We start from the raw sequence: 14,855 nt of genomic DNA on the forward strand, positions 1-14,855 counted from the left end.
CAATAACGTACCTTAAAGTCATATGTTGCATCTGGGTTTTCATCACAGGCAATAACCTCAGGAGCCATCCAATACGGGGTGCCAATGAAGGTATTTCTCCTGCCTACTGTCCTGTCTAACTGTGCGCTGACTCCAAAATCCACTATAAAGCATAAAGAGCAAAAGTTCACTGCACTGAACAGACATACATAAAAACGCTTTTAAAATTCACTTTCACCTTATATTTGAATGCTTAAATGTGCAAAAGTAAAGCCGATTGGTGCTAGAGACAGACAGGCTAGGCCTTTTACATATGGTGAGCCAAGTTAAAGGGTTAAGCTTCCATTAGCCTTTCATCATTGATGCATACCACTCAACATTCACAATTTCCATAGTTGAACAGGGGGGCAGGGCTTTGAGGATAGAGCTATACAATTAAGGGCATAGTCAACAGTTTTCTAATTTACCCAGCAATACAATGCCACACACACAATGACCTTTGTTATTAGGATATAGGGTACGCTATTAGAAAATGTATATTACTTATGATCAACATTAAAGAGAGGACATGGAGTAATCTCTCTGGTGGCTAGTGGGTCCTTAACTGTTGCAAAGTGATAGCTATCCTGTCCACATTGATTTTAGGAGCATTCGATGTTGGTGGTGGCTCTTGGCAGCCTCCATTCATCTGGTTTTAGCTCTTTTGGTAGAATGAACATCAAGCTTTTTACGTCTAACCTAGCTTCGATGTCTACCCTTGAGGGTCCCCTCCCGCATCCAGCTGGCTACCTCCAATAATATATTGTGGGTGCACAATTCATTCCTCCCTGCTCCTCCTCTTAGCTATTTAAATATCATTTCCCTACTGCAGTGAGATTTTATATAAAAAAAGTGGCAGAATTCATAACTCCAAATACTCCTATAGTTTGTGATGTGATTTTAGTGTACTTGACCCTCTTTTGGATAGATTGCATTAAGCTCTCGGCTTATCAGTAAAGCGAGCAAAAAAGTGTTTGGAAATCTTGTAGTGGAGCTGGGCCTGGTTGATGCATGGAGATTAAAGGCACCCTCAGGTAAAACAATATGCTTGTTTTTCGAACACATATCAATACCTATCCAGGACTGACCTGGCCTTAGCCGTTCACATATTGACCCCCCTGATTTAACAGGCAGAATATAAGGTTACGGGTATTGCAGACCATTCTCCTTTTGTCCTGGATTTAAGTGTCCAACGTGGGCATTGCTTTTGGGGTTTGAATCCCTTTCAGCTGACACAGATGGGTGCAACCTGGAGGGGAATTTTTATTAAATTAACACTGGCACTAATTCCTCACCTACTGTTTGGGACACTTTTCAAGCTTACTATGGTACCATCATAAAACATATATTTCTGAATTGAAGATTTTGTCTAGGCAACAGGAGCTGGAGAAACCTCCTTTAGAGCTCTTGAGCAGGCATACTTATCTGATCGGCTTGATTCCTCCCTTGAAGCTTGGTTGTCGAGCCAAAAAAAGTGGATTGATTGTCTTAATGATAAAATCCCACTGCAGGTTTTTGTTTACGCGTGTGATGATAAGACTGGTAGCTATTTGGCCCATTTATTAAAGCACAGACATTTGTTACAATGGTACTCCAAGTTTTTGATCATAGCGAGGTCTTTTTACAACTTTTACTACCTCACATAGATCCAAGCAGCAATGTGGCTGGGAAGCCTTAGAAGCTTACCTTGATGAGATATTTTACTTCTCTCATGTCTGAAGCAGCTGACGTTTTAGATACCCCCTACCTTTGGATGAGATAGATATGGCCATACATTCCTTCCAGAGTAGCAAGGCTCCGGGATGGAGTCTCTATGGAGCTTTATAAAAAGCATAAAACATGTTTTATGCTCCTCGTCTACTTGACTCGTAGTTTTGCCTAAATCTGGGAAAGATCCCTTATTTAATGGGTCATATCGACCTATATCCTTATTTGTCCATAGATATTAAGATTTTGGTGAAGCACCTAAATAAGGTGATAACCACAATAACCCATTCAGACCAGACAGGTTTTATGCCTGGACAGGATACCTCCATTAATGTAAGCAATTTATTCACCCATCTACATGTCTCTCATGGGGAAGAGGACACTTCAGTAGTGGTTTCTTTTGATGCTGCTAAAGCGCTCAATTCAGTGTAGAGGGCCTTCCTGTTGGAGATTATGAAATGTTTCAGTATAGACCATGACTTAGATAGTAGAGTTAAACAATTCTATTCGGCTCACGCATGCCCGCATAGCTGTTAACATTTATCTTTCTGTTTCATTCCCTTTTATCCACAGGCACAAGGCAGGGGTGCCCACAGCAACCTTCGCTATTTGGGCCAGACGGTATGCCCCTGACATGTAAGTTACAGGACATGCTCATCGGGATATTCATTGTTTAATTTTTGAGTCGTAGGGTGGGCTATATTGCTGATGACACACACATACATTATATATATATATATATATATATATATATATATATATGTGTATGTATGTGTGTCATCATCTGACAATCAGCCAAAAATATTATATATATATATATATATATATATATATATATATATATATATATATATATATATAATATTTTTGGCTGATTGTCAGATGATGACACAATTTTGGTCTTTTCTCTTTGAATTAATTGGGACAAATTCCACATCATACGACTTAGGAGACGGTGCCAAGCTTCTGTCACTTCAGACTTGGCTCTCCAATGGGTGGAAATTTTAAGTACTGGTGCCTGTTACATGTTAGACTTACTTTACAACTGTAGATCTATTATTTTAAGGATAAGCTGCCTACTTTCCCTCTTATGCTGACAGTCAGAGTGAATCTAATTAAAATTACTATTCTGGTTTAGATTGATCAAAAGCCCTGGATAAAGCTGGATACTGTCACCAGGTCTAGGGACTCAAATTATTAGGCAATCTTAAACTGTGGATGAAAGACTTGGAGGATCTGACCTTACACTCCCTTAGTTGCGCAGCCTACCCTGGTCATACCCCTCTTCAAACCTTGCTGGGCAGTACAGTAGGGGGATCTTGACTTCCTATTCTGAGGAGAGAAGGTTATAACCACACCAGGCAAAATTGTCCATGGACTGCAGACCTATAGATGTGTCCACATACATCTAAGCTAAACCTCCTTGCACGTTAAACAGCCCTTCTTGTTGCACTTTATAGAACTGAGCATCTACTCATGCCACTTTTTCCCTTATTTGCAAAGCGATGCGTATAGGAAGCACAAGCAGCTTATACTAATTAAAACGATATGCGGCGTTCCTATATTCTGTGTGCGACTGCATCTGCCTGTGAAATGCTACATTACAGCGTCACACCTGCTGACACTGTAATGTAGCATTTTGCATGCAGATATAACCGCAGTCACACAGAATGTAGGTATGCCGCATATAGTTTTAATCAGCATAAGCTGCTTGTGTGCCTTATTCCCATTACTTTGCGAATAAGATACATTTTAAGGGAAAATGTCACACGGAAAAACGCTCGGCGCCACCGAGTCGAACGGCATGCACGCGTTATGTGTAACACGACTTGTAGCGCACGGAGAGTAGATCTGTAAGTATAATATTTTATATTAAATGTAAATGGTCATGAGGTGCTCCTGGAATAGCATATAAGCCACAGATAACTGTATTGGAAAAAATTCCAAACCACAAGACAATTCTTTATAGGACACTCTCGGACACAATTAGTGTCGGCTTCCTATTCTGACACAAGTTATCCAAATTTGGAATCTGGTCTCTTGGATTCTGGAGGTCCAGGGGCTGAACCCAGACTATCTTCTCTGGGTAAAAGATGGCTCTCAGAGCTAAAAGCCTTACAATCTAGAGCTAAATGGGACAGGTGGGGAGTAGTCTCTATTGGGCAATTACGCACAGATCATGTAATTAAATCCTTTAAATCAGTATAGGTCTGTATTTGGTGTCCCATAGGAATATTTTTTTTAGGAACTTGCAAATAAGACATACCCTGTCTGTTCAATTTCTGGCAGTCCTCCTGTGATCCAGGATTCTCCCCTTCAGAAATTCTAACTCATGTTAGCTTTCCAAAAGCTGGTATCCTTTATATGTTCTGAGTGCATTATAAGGAGAGTTGGGAGGTTGACACGGGATGACGGCAGGACTAGAAGTGGGGGGAGGCACTGGGTAGCATTCATGCAAATTCAACTTTTCAATATCCATACACTCACACCTAAGCGTCTACATAAACAGCAGCCATCCTTTTCTCCTTTTTTTGCCGGTCGCACGTCTGCGTCTTTGTGCAAATACCAATACAAGCCTGAATGTACAAGACCTGGACACCCTCTGAGTGCATTCAGACGCTTGGTGAGTTTTGAGATGTAACCATCGGTCACATCATCCAAACTTGCAGCAGCCCCATGCTAGGTGCAGATTTCATGTCAAAGTACTGCCTCCAATGCAAGCGATTATGTGTTTGAGTTTGCAACCACTATCAGTGATGTGCCTGCGACACTCCCATAACATGCTTATAAGATGTACAATCTCTGTGCGTTTACTTATCCATCTCCATATCACTGGTTAATGCTACATTTGGGCATGGAACGTATGCTTACTTGGACAGAAATGTTATGTTGAAATTCAACTATATTTGGTCTAAATGGATTGAATCTCCTTATATCTCAGTCAGCCGCTCTGAAACACTCATAATTCTCTAAACTGTATTTTTGGGCTTTGCTTTACACAGCAATGTATATATTTCGATGTGAGTGTTAACTATATGCTTATTATGTTATATTACCTTCTTTGGGCTAACTGCTTTCATTGTATTTTTCAAAATCTTTTCAGTGCTTTAGATACTCTTTTACCACTCCTTCAAGAGATGACTCATTGACGCCGATTATTGTATTATGGTTTTTATTTTGCATTATACTTCTAGGTTAGAATTATCAGACTAATGAATCTCTTAAACTAGACTTTAGTAAACCCATAGTATAGAACCTTTGCTGTGTAAGAGCCCTTACACATGACTGTTTTTTCTACACATATACAGTAGTTTGTTTATTAAATAATTTATTTATTTGCTCTGCTAATGCTGGGCATACACGGCCAGATAAAATGTCTGTCAGACCGACAGACATTTTATATGGCAGCCTGCAGGCCGCAGATGTCGCCGGCATACACTGAGATTTCTGTCACAGTGTATCAGCCCGACATCCACACTCCGCCCCCGGGAGAAGAGACATTTCCGTAGGAAGGAACACAGGAAATGTCTGTCTGTCGGCCGCGGCTGGACATACACTGCCCGATGCGGCCAACAGTTTACCGGTAAATATCGCATCGGACAGGCATGCTGGACAATCCGGCATGCCCGACCGAGCAATATTTAACCCTCGGTCGCCCCCCCCCCACACGCTACAATTATCGGGGCGATCCACAGATATCAGGCAGATCGCCCTGATAATTGTAGCGTGTATGGCCAGCTTAAGACATACATATGCAAATAACAGGGCAGACTAAGGTCTTGCTAGCTAGTTGCATGTTTGGTGTGATCTGTATGTTAAAACAACACAGAACGGGACTGTGTGTATGACCTGACCTAATTTCGCCACCCCCAGATGACACGTCCGAGTCTGTGGCGGTTCTCAGATGTAATTGATAGCACCAAAGTGGGCAGAGTCATGCCTCATGAACGGCTGCACTGTTACTGGGGCATGGCCAATCTGTTGAAGACCCTGACCCTTATCCAGTAGTTTGCTTATGGGATTACTATGCAGGTAAGAATCTCACAGCTGTCCCAATTTAGAAAGAATAGCCGCACTCTAAATAAGTCTGTCCTGCTGTCCCATCAAACTGTTGAGATATATGATCCCACAGCAAAACAGCTGAGGATGAGCGAGTGGAAAAGTTAAAGGTGGATAGGGGTGGCTTAATGCTTCAGCAGTGCCATGGCCATACCCTCTTTTAAGCATGCACTATATGTCCCAATTAGCAAGATTACCAAAGTAGGGAGGTATGGGACTTCTTGTATAAAAACCTCAAAAAAAAATAAATCACATATTGTTGCTGCCCAGTGATCCTATACATACACGCATTTACCAGGTGCCTACACCTACAATAACACATACTTGCCAAATGCCAAGAATTTGAGTTCTGCTGGTAAGGTGGGGTGGAGCTCGTGATCACTTCATTTGCTATGAATCACACCATTATAGACCTGCCACCCCCCACCCCCCCTCACCCCAATACAAGGCCTTCATATCCCTGTTCCTCCCACTTCCCAGATAGCACCCAGGGCAGCACAGACGGTGTAATGGTTAGCGTTACTGCCTCACAGCACTACGGTCATGGGTTCGATTCCCACTACGGCTCTAACTGTGTGGAGTTTGTATATTCTCCCTGTGCTTGCGTGGGTTTCCTCTGGGTACTCCGGTTTCCTCCCACACTCCGAAAATATACTGTTAGGTTAATTGGCTCCCCACAAAAATTGACCATAGTGTGTATGTTTGCGAGCATGTGATAGGGAATATAGATTGTAAGCTCCACTGGGGCAGGGATAGATGTGAATGGTAAGATATTCTCTGTAAAGCGCTGCGTAATATGTGTGCGTTATATAAATAACTAGTAATAAATAAATAAATAGCACATCAGGGAAGAAGTTAAATATGCAGTAAAATAGTCAAATATCATTCATATGCACAGTGTGTTTGTGCTTTCAACCTCTCATCACACAATATTGTCAATTATTTATTCTTTAATCTTAATTCAAGTGCATAGATTTGCTTACCTAGCTTGACTTCTGCATTCTCTGTAAGCAAGACATTTTGCCCCTTAATGTCTCGATGAATGACCTTATGCTGATGCAGATGACTCAGACCCTGGGGAGATTGATGAAGAATAGTAGACTATAACATGTATCTCAAGGCAATTGAGTGAGTTAACAAATCTGTGCATATTTGTCACCTGAAAATTTATCTTTATTTCAAACCTAGAACATAAAATTTGTTGCTATTTAAAACAGATTTCTGAGCAAATGTAAGTGCTTTGATCATCCAGCATAACCTGCATGATGATTTACAACTTATTTAAACTATGGGCACAAAATGCAGGAGGCATAATGAAAAGAAAAAATTTGCCCGTTTCAAAATTCAAATGACTATTTGCCATATAAATAGTCCTAGGAAAGACCAATAAATGGATGCACAGGTAGTGGCCAAAAAATTGTAACCACAATATTAGTTCACATAATAGGTCTTTGGACCACAACTTGCAGCCTTTGGTGGCCCAACAGTCTGTATGCGCTGCGGTATGGAGTCTACCAATGTATGGAATGGTGCAGAAGGCAGCACCCTTCTTCCACAAGAAAGCCACTGAAATGACATCAGGTTATTGGTGGTAGAAAACGCTGTGGGTGATCATACAAGCTCTATTAATGGTGGTTTTCTCATTGTGGAACTCCACTCCCATCTGGAAAGAAATTATGTAGCATAGGGCACAGATGATCACTCTGTACCATTAGCTGAGCGGAGCTCGCTGCAAGGAAGCCAAGTAGCTGCGGCGGTTGTTTGGTTCTGGCCGCGAGCTTTAGGCTCGCAGTCCAGCAGCCAATAGGAGGCAGAAATAACAAGCCAATCGTGGCTCGCCGCGTCATAGCCCCGCCCACTCGCGACATCTTTAATAGACGCCGCTGAGCGGGAACGTTCAGTCCATCGGCGGAGGGGAGGAGTGAAGACCTCCCGAAGACAAGGGAAGAGCGGCGCGGCAACAGTTCCGGCGGCCGCGCAAGAGGTCAGAAGACGGCGTGATCAAGAAGGAAGTGGCGGTGCCGCTGGCCAGGACGGGCCAGCGGCAGAAGACTGAAGCTGAGGACCGAAAAAGGACTGCGGGGGAGGAAAGCAAAACAGCTAACGAAGCTCCCCCCCGCAGCCTCTCCCACCATACCAGTAGGCGGCCTTGGGCCACCGGTATTTTACTCCTTCCTAGACCACCAGGGTTGTCGGGCACTAGGCCCGTGGGATAAATTCAGGCAATAGGCCTGTGGGTCTATAGGCGGGCAAAAGGCACAGGCAACATAGGGGGCATTAGGCCCAATTGAAGGTATATACCCCCCAAATAGCTGTGTGACTTGGGCATTAGGCCCAGGTCACTAGAGGGCCCACCTATTTGCCCTTTAGTGGCCTGGGCCTAATGCCCAAGTCACTCACACCTATTAGGGGGGCAGATATCTTCATTGGACTGCATAGGTGGTCTGACAGGCATACGGGGGGCACTGCACAGGGGGACGGACTGCACGTGCGGGGCACTGCACAGGGGGACGGACTGCACGTGCGGGGCACTGCACAGGGGGACGGACTGCTCCTGGGGGGCACTGCACAGGGGGACGGACTGCTCCTGGGGGGCACTGTACAGGGGGACGGACTGCTCCTGGGGGGCACTGCACAGGGGGACGGACTGCTCCTGGGGGGCACTGCACAGGGGGACGGACTGCTCCTGGGGGGCACTGCACAGGGGGACGGACTGCTCCTGGGGGGCACTGCACAGGGGGATGGACTGCTGCCGTGGGCAATGCACAGGAGGACTGCTGCTAGGGGCAATGCACAGGGGGACTGCTGCTAGGGGCAATGCACAGGGGGACTAAAGGGCATTAATGTGCGGCATGTGTAAAGGGCATTAATCTGCGGCATCATTTTGTAAGGGGTATTAATGTGCGAAATAATGTGTAAAGACTGGGCATTTATCCTTTGATAAATATGACTATTACCTAAAGTGGCTAACCATAATATCACTTTAAAACGGGACACGTGAATTAATTAAAGGTTCTGTGACTGGCTGACTTCATGCCTAGATTTCACCTGGTTTCAATGAGCCACAGAACCTGTGTAATCCATGAGTGTCCCAGTTTAAAGGGATGATATGGTAAGCCTACTTATTCACTATGGGTTTTGTGAACAGAAAAGTCATATTACCTGAAAAATCATGGAGGCATTAAAACATGAATTTAAGGGGCTTGTGGGGATATCTGATGCTGTTGGGGGTATCAGATCTGCATTTTAGGGGCATTTGGGGAGGTCTGAGGCATATGGGGAGCTCTAAAGCATAAATTATGATGGGACCCAGAAATGGTCAGGTAGGACCCCATTTTTTTTTAAAGTGGTGGGTCCCTGGGAGCCACTAATTTGTCGCTCACCGCGACCACTGAGCTCACTGTTGTCCTTTGCCAGTGTGTGTGTGTGTGTGTGTGTGTGGGGGGTTTGAGCAGGGCACATGCCCTGGGAGCCGTGGTAGGCCAAGCAGAGGGGGTGCTGCCAGCCAGGGCATTGTACCCGACTGACTGTGACAAGCGGGCAACTGTGTCTGGTGGTGCTGGCTGGGATAACTGTAGGGGGAGCTGCAGCGGAAGCACGCAGCCCCTACCAGGCAGTCTTCCCATTCTGCAAGCTGCTGCCGATGCCCCGGCGACAGTTAAAGTGATTTTATTTTCTTCTCCTTCGCTCTCTCCGCTCCGGAGCCGCACCGCAGTTGTGTATTAGTTACACGCGTGCTGCCAGCAGGGCAGGGGCGATGTAAGAGCTGCCACCAAGGGTGTGTGGGGACCAGGAGGATGACTTTTAATAATAAATGCCAGCATTGTATTTATTTGGCTGGCTGCATTTGTGTGAGAGAGGTGTGTGTGTCTGTCTGTGAAGGCTTTGTCAGTGTGTGCGGTATGTATCTGTGTCAGTGTGTATCTGTGTGCATGTCTGTGTTCATCAAAAACACATGGAAATTTGACAAGCCCAAATTTTTTTAAAAACATTTAAAAAGGGATGAGAGGTTAAAGAACTAAATTTACTAAACACTCGTATATACTTTTCTCTGTCCAGAGTGGTACCCTCTCCAGGTCAGCCCTGCCACTCCTAGATAATATATTATATATATATATATATATATATATATATATATATATACACACACATACACACACACACATATATGTATACAGTCAAGTGCATAAATATTGGGACATTGACAACATTTTCATATTTTGGCCTCTATTCACCACCACAATGGCTTTGTAATAAAACAAACAAAATGTGCTTTAACTGCAGACTTTCAGATTTAATTTGAGGGTAATTACATCCAAATCAGGTGAACAGTGTAGGAATTACAAGGGTTTCTATATCTGCCTCCCACTTTTTAAGGGGCCAAAAGTAATGGGACAAACTAAACAATCCTAAATCTAGCTTTCACTTTTTAATACTTTGTTGCAAATCCTTTGCAGGCAATTACAGCCTGAAGTCTGGAACGCATAGACATCACCAGACGCTGGGTTTCATCCCTGGTGATGCTCTGCCAGGCCTCTACTGCAAATGTCTTCAGTTCCTGCTTGTTCTTGGGGCATTTTCCCTTCAGTTTTGTCTTCATCAAGTGAAATGCATGCTCAATCGGATTCAGGTCAGGGGATTGACTTGGCCATTGCATAACATTCCACTTTTTAGCCTTAAAAAACTCTTTGGTTGCTTTTGCAGTATGCTTCGGGTCATTGTCCATCTGCACTGTGAAGCGCCGTCCAATGAGTTCTGAAGCAAACTCTAATCTGGTCTTCCTATTTTTGAGGGTCACCAATGGTTTACCATCTTGTAGTGAACCCTCTATATTCACTCTTGTGAAGTCTTCTCTTGATTGTTGACTTTGACACATATACACCTACCTCCTGGAGAGTGTTCTTGATTTGGCCAACTGTTGATAAGGGGTTTTTCTTCACCAGGGAAATAATTCTTCTGTCATCCACCACAGTTGTGTTCCGTGGTCTTCCAGATCTTTTGGTGTTGCTGAGCTCTCCGGTGCGTTCTTTCCTTCTAAGAATGTTCCAAACAGTTGATTTGGCCACACCTAATGTTTTTGCTCTCTCTCTCTGATGGGTTTGTCTGATTTTTCAGCCTAAGGATGGCTTGCTTCACTGATAGTGACAGCTCTTTGGATCTCATATTGAGAGTCGACAGCAACTGATTCCAAATGCAAATGTCACACCTAGAATCAACTCCAGACCTTTTACCTGCTTACATGATAATGAAATAACGAGGGAATAGCCCACACCTGTCCATGAAATAGCTTTTGAGTTGATAGTCCCATTACTTTTGGCCCCTTACAAAGTGGGAGGCATATATAGAAACCGTTGTAATTCCTACACCGTTCACCTGATTTGGATGTAATTACCCTCAAATTAAATCTGAAAGTCTGCAGTTAAAGCACATTTTGTTTGTTTCATTTCAAAGCCATTGTGGTTTCGAATAGAGGCCAAAATATTAAAATTCTGTATTTATGCACCTGACTGTATATATACACACACACACACATATATATATATATATATATATATATACACATACATATACACACACACACATATATATTATATATATGGTTCCAGTGAGACCAGCAGCACACACCTAATCAGTAAGTTCAAGAGTGCCAGACACATAAAATATTAGCATGAAGAAAAAAAGAGCCAGCACATCCATGATAATCAAAATAGAAAAAGATATTTATCCACATATAAATCATTAGTAAATATGCTGTGCATCCAATTTAAAGTGCATATTCAAAAGAAGGCATATAGCGACCAGGTACGTAACATGCATAAAGCCAGAGGGTACTCATCCATGGTAGCATGAACCTGGTTCCATCTATGACAGTGGCGCTCGACAGCGGTGGTATCCAAGCACCTTAATCATGAGCATACCGTATACTGCCCTCACACCAACTATATATCCATATACCAATCACAACACAAGACTCACCTGTTCACGCACCTGCCATGTATCACACATCACCGTGTAAGGGCGGAAGTGACATCAACAGGTAGAGCGGAAGTGACGCTCCGCACAGAGCATCATCCGACAGCTGTAACCAGAGCAACAATAGAAACGGAAATGACATTCCGTCCAAGAAAGCAAAAGACTACATTACCCAAGGTGCTTAGTATGCACAATGCGGAAATAACATCCCGCTCCGCTTAAGGGTGTCATGACAACCATAATATATACACAAAGAAGGTAAAACTTTTACCCCTCATCAAAAACGATATATTAACCCATAAATGCGGTAAAGCCAAAAGACTGGCATACAAGTATCACACAATAATGATGTTCTCCTAATATATACCAATGGTACAGCTGTGCTCAGGTGATCTGCGGGATGTTATTCCGCATTGTGCATACTAAGCACCTTGGGTAAATATAGTCTTTTGGTTTCTTGGACGGAATTTAAATCTAGAGAGTACTTTTGATCCACCACCTTGCAGTAATCATTCCATAGAAACTTTCATTAAATTAGTTAAGCGAGATACATTAGCCTTTATGGATAATCAAAAAGTTTCCTTCTCTAATTTGTCTAAAGATGAAAATATGGCTATCATGAAAGATAACAAGTCAATTGTTGTGCGTCCCTCTAATAAAGCGGGAGGCATAGTATTATTGGATAAAAATGATTATGTGTCTGAGATCATGAGACAACTCTCGGACACAGATTGTTACAAAACTTTGACATATGAGCCTACGTATAACTCCAAGAAATTGATGCAGTGATACAAATGGGTCTTTCCAATAATTGGATTGATGAACAAACTTCATATTTTTTTAACACAGACACACCCGAGAGTTCCTGTGATCTATGTACTGCCGAAGGTGCATAAAACACTGGTTAGGCCCCCTGGAAGGCCCATAATTTCCTCTTGTGGGTCAATATGTCAACCTCTTTCCCAATATATAGACTATTGGTTACAGCCAGTGGTACAACACACTAGCACCTATTTAAGAGATACCGGTGATTTCATTCAGAAGCTTAAATTGCTTGGACCGCTGCCTGAGAATGCCTTATTGGTTACGCTTGACATTACAAGCTTGTACACTATCAGCCACTGTGATGGCCTTGATGCAGTAAGGAGTTTGATCTTCTCCAGTCCCGATTACAATGGGCCTAATGTTGAATTTTTGCTTCTCCTACTGGAGATTGTTTTGCGCAAAAATTATTTTCTTTTTGAGAATTAATTTTATTTACAATTAAGGGGCACTGTGATGGGGTCAAACGTGGCCCCATCGTATGCCAATATATTCATGCACATGTATGAAAAACAGCATATTATGGCTCATTCTTTGTTTTCTAGTTACATACCTTTTTGTGATCTGGACTGGGGGGGGGGGAGACCTCTGACTGAGTTTATTGACTATTTGAACACACTTGAGACCACGATTAGGTTCACTGCATCTTTTAGTGAGACCACCGTTAATTATTTGGACGTTTGTGTGTATAGATCTGGTGATGCTCTATCTACCAGACTATACAGAAAGATGACTGATAAGAACTCTTTGCTATCGGCTGATAGCTTTCATCCTGCTCCACTTAAATGTGGTTTACCGTTGTCACAACTTTTGAGGGTTGTACGGAATACTACTGATGGTACAGAATTACCTGATGTGCTAAGAGACATGGGCAATAAATTTATTGACAGAGGTTATCCCACAGCAGAAATTCAAGATGCTATTACAGATTGTTTGTCGATGACGCAGGAACAAGCCTTAATTAATAAGAACAGTGAGACTTCCATGAATCACATGGTTTTTGTATCCACATATTCTATTGCATCCAAGTATATTCAAGACAGCATTTTGAAACATTGGCACATCATCCAGTCTGATGACACCATTGGTCAGATATGTGCAGACATGCCACTGTTCTGCTACAAGAGAAGCAGTAATGTTAAGGACATATTAGCAAAATCTGACATTGGAGACTCCAAGTCCAACACATGGTTGCGTTGTAGAAATTGAGCATACAAGTGTCACGGCTGTGTCAATTGCCAATTTTTGCTTGTGGGGACACATTTTATCAACCCAGTCAATAATGTCAAGTTCGAGATTAAACATCATTTAAATTGTGACAGTCATTTTGTCATTTACTTGATCAAGTGTCCATGCCAGTTGTTATATGTGGGCAAAACCATCAGGTTACTTAAAGAAAGGATTGCTTTACATCAATCCTCCATCAAGAAGGCTATGCATATGATTGACTGTAATATGCCGCCGGTGGCAATACATTTCTCCTTATGTAAACATACCTTAAGAGAATTCTGCTTTTTCCCCATCGACCATATACCTCCTCTTAGGAGAGGTGGGGATCGGAATAGGCTTTTACTGCAAAGGGAATGTTTCTGGATCAGTCGTTTAAATACAGTAGCGCCAAACGGGCTTAATGAAGCACTTTCGCTTAGTTGCTTTCCATAATAATTGACGGTGGTCTCATAGTTTTGTATCGGGATTTACATGTTTATGTATGTCTGTCTTCATTTCTTTGTTCTGTTTCTTTTTTTGTATAAACTTTTTGTTTACACATGTATGTACCCATATGTCTGTTACACCGCAGATCACCTGAGCACAGCTGTACCATTGGTATATATTAGGATAACATCATTATTGTGTGATATTTGTATGCCAGTCTTCTGGCTTTACTGCATTTATGGGTTAATATACCGTTTTTGTGTATATATTATGGTTGTCATGACACCCTTAAGCGGAGCGGGATGTTATTTCCGCATTGTGCATACTAAGCACCTTGGGTAATGTAGTCTTTTGCTTTCTTGGACGGAATGTCATTTCCGTTTCTATTGTCGCTCTGGTTACAGCTGTCGGATGATGCTCTGTGCGGAGCGTCACTTCCGCCCTACCTGTTGATGTCACTTCCGCCCTTACACGGCGAAGTGTGATACATGGCAGGTGCGTGAACAGGTGAGTCTTGTGTTGTGATTGGTATATGGATATATAGTTGGTGTGAGGGCAGTATACGGTATGCTCATGATTAATGTGCTTGGATACCATCAAAACGGCTGCTGTCGAGCGTC

At 42.8% G+C, this 14,855-nt stretch overlaps 1 protein-coding gene across 10 annotated transcripts in view; it reads right to left on the bottom strand.

The window, feature by feature from the left end:
- Positions 1–14,855, bottom strand: part of TNIK (TRAF2 and NCK interacting kinase) — a 338,050-nt gene that overhangs the window by 129,274 nt on the left and 193,921 nt on the right. For all 10 annotated transcript variants that reach the window (XM_088452395.1, XM_088452397.1, XM_088452398.1 and 7 more), the window contains exons 6-7: positions 6,768–6,858; positions 12–142 (exon numbers count right to left, since the gene is read on the bottom strand). In XM_088452395.1, the coding sequence (XP_088308521.1) occupies positions 12–142; positions 6,768–6,858 (222 nt within the window). The remainder of the gene's footprint in view (positions 1–11; positions 143–6,767; positions 6,859–14,855) is intronic.

Source organism: Taudactylus pleione, unplaced genomic scaffold (genome assembly GCF_031769625.1).
Source record: "Taudactylus pleione unplaced genomic scaffold, aTauple2 ptg000037l, whole genome shotgun sequence".
NCBI classification, from domain to species: domain Eukaryota; kingdom Metazoa; phylum Chordata; class Amphibia; order Anura; family Myobatrachidae; genus Taudactylus; species Taudactylus pleione.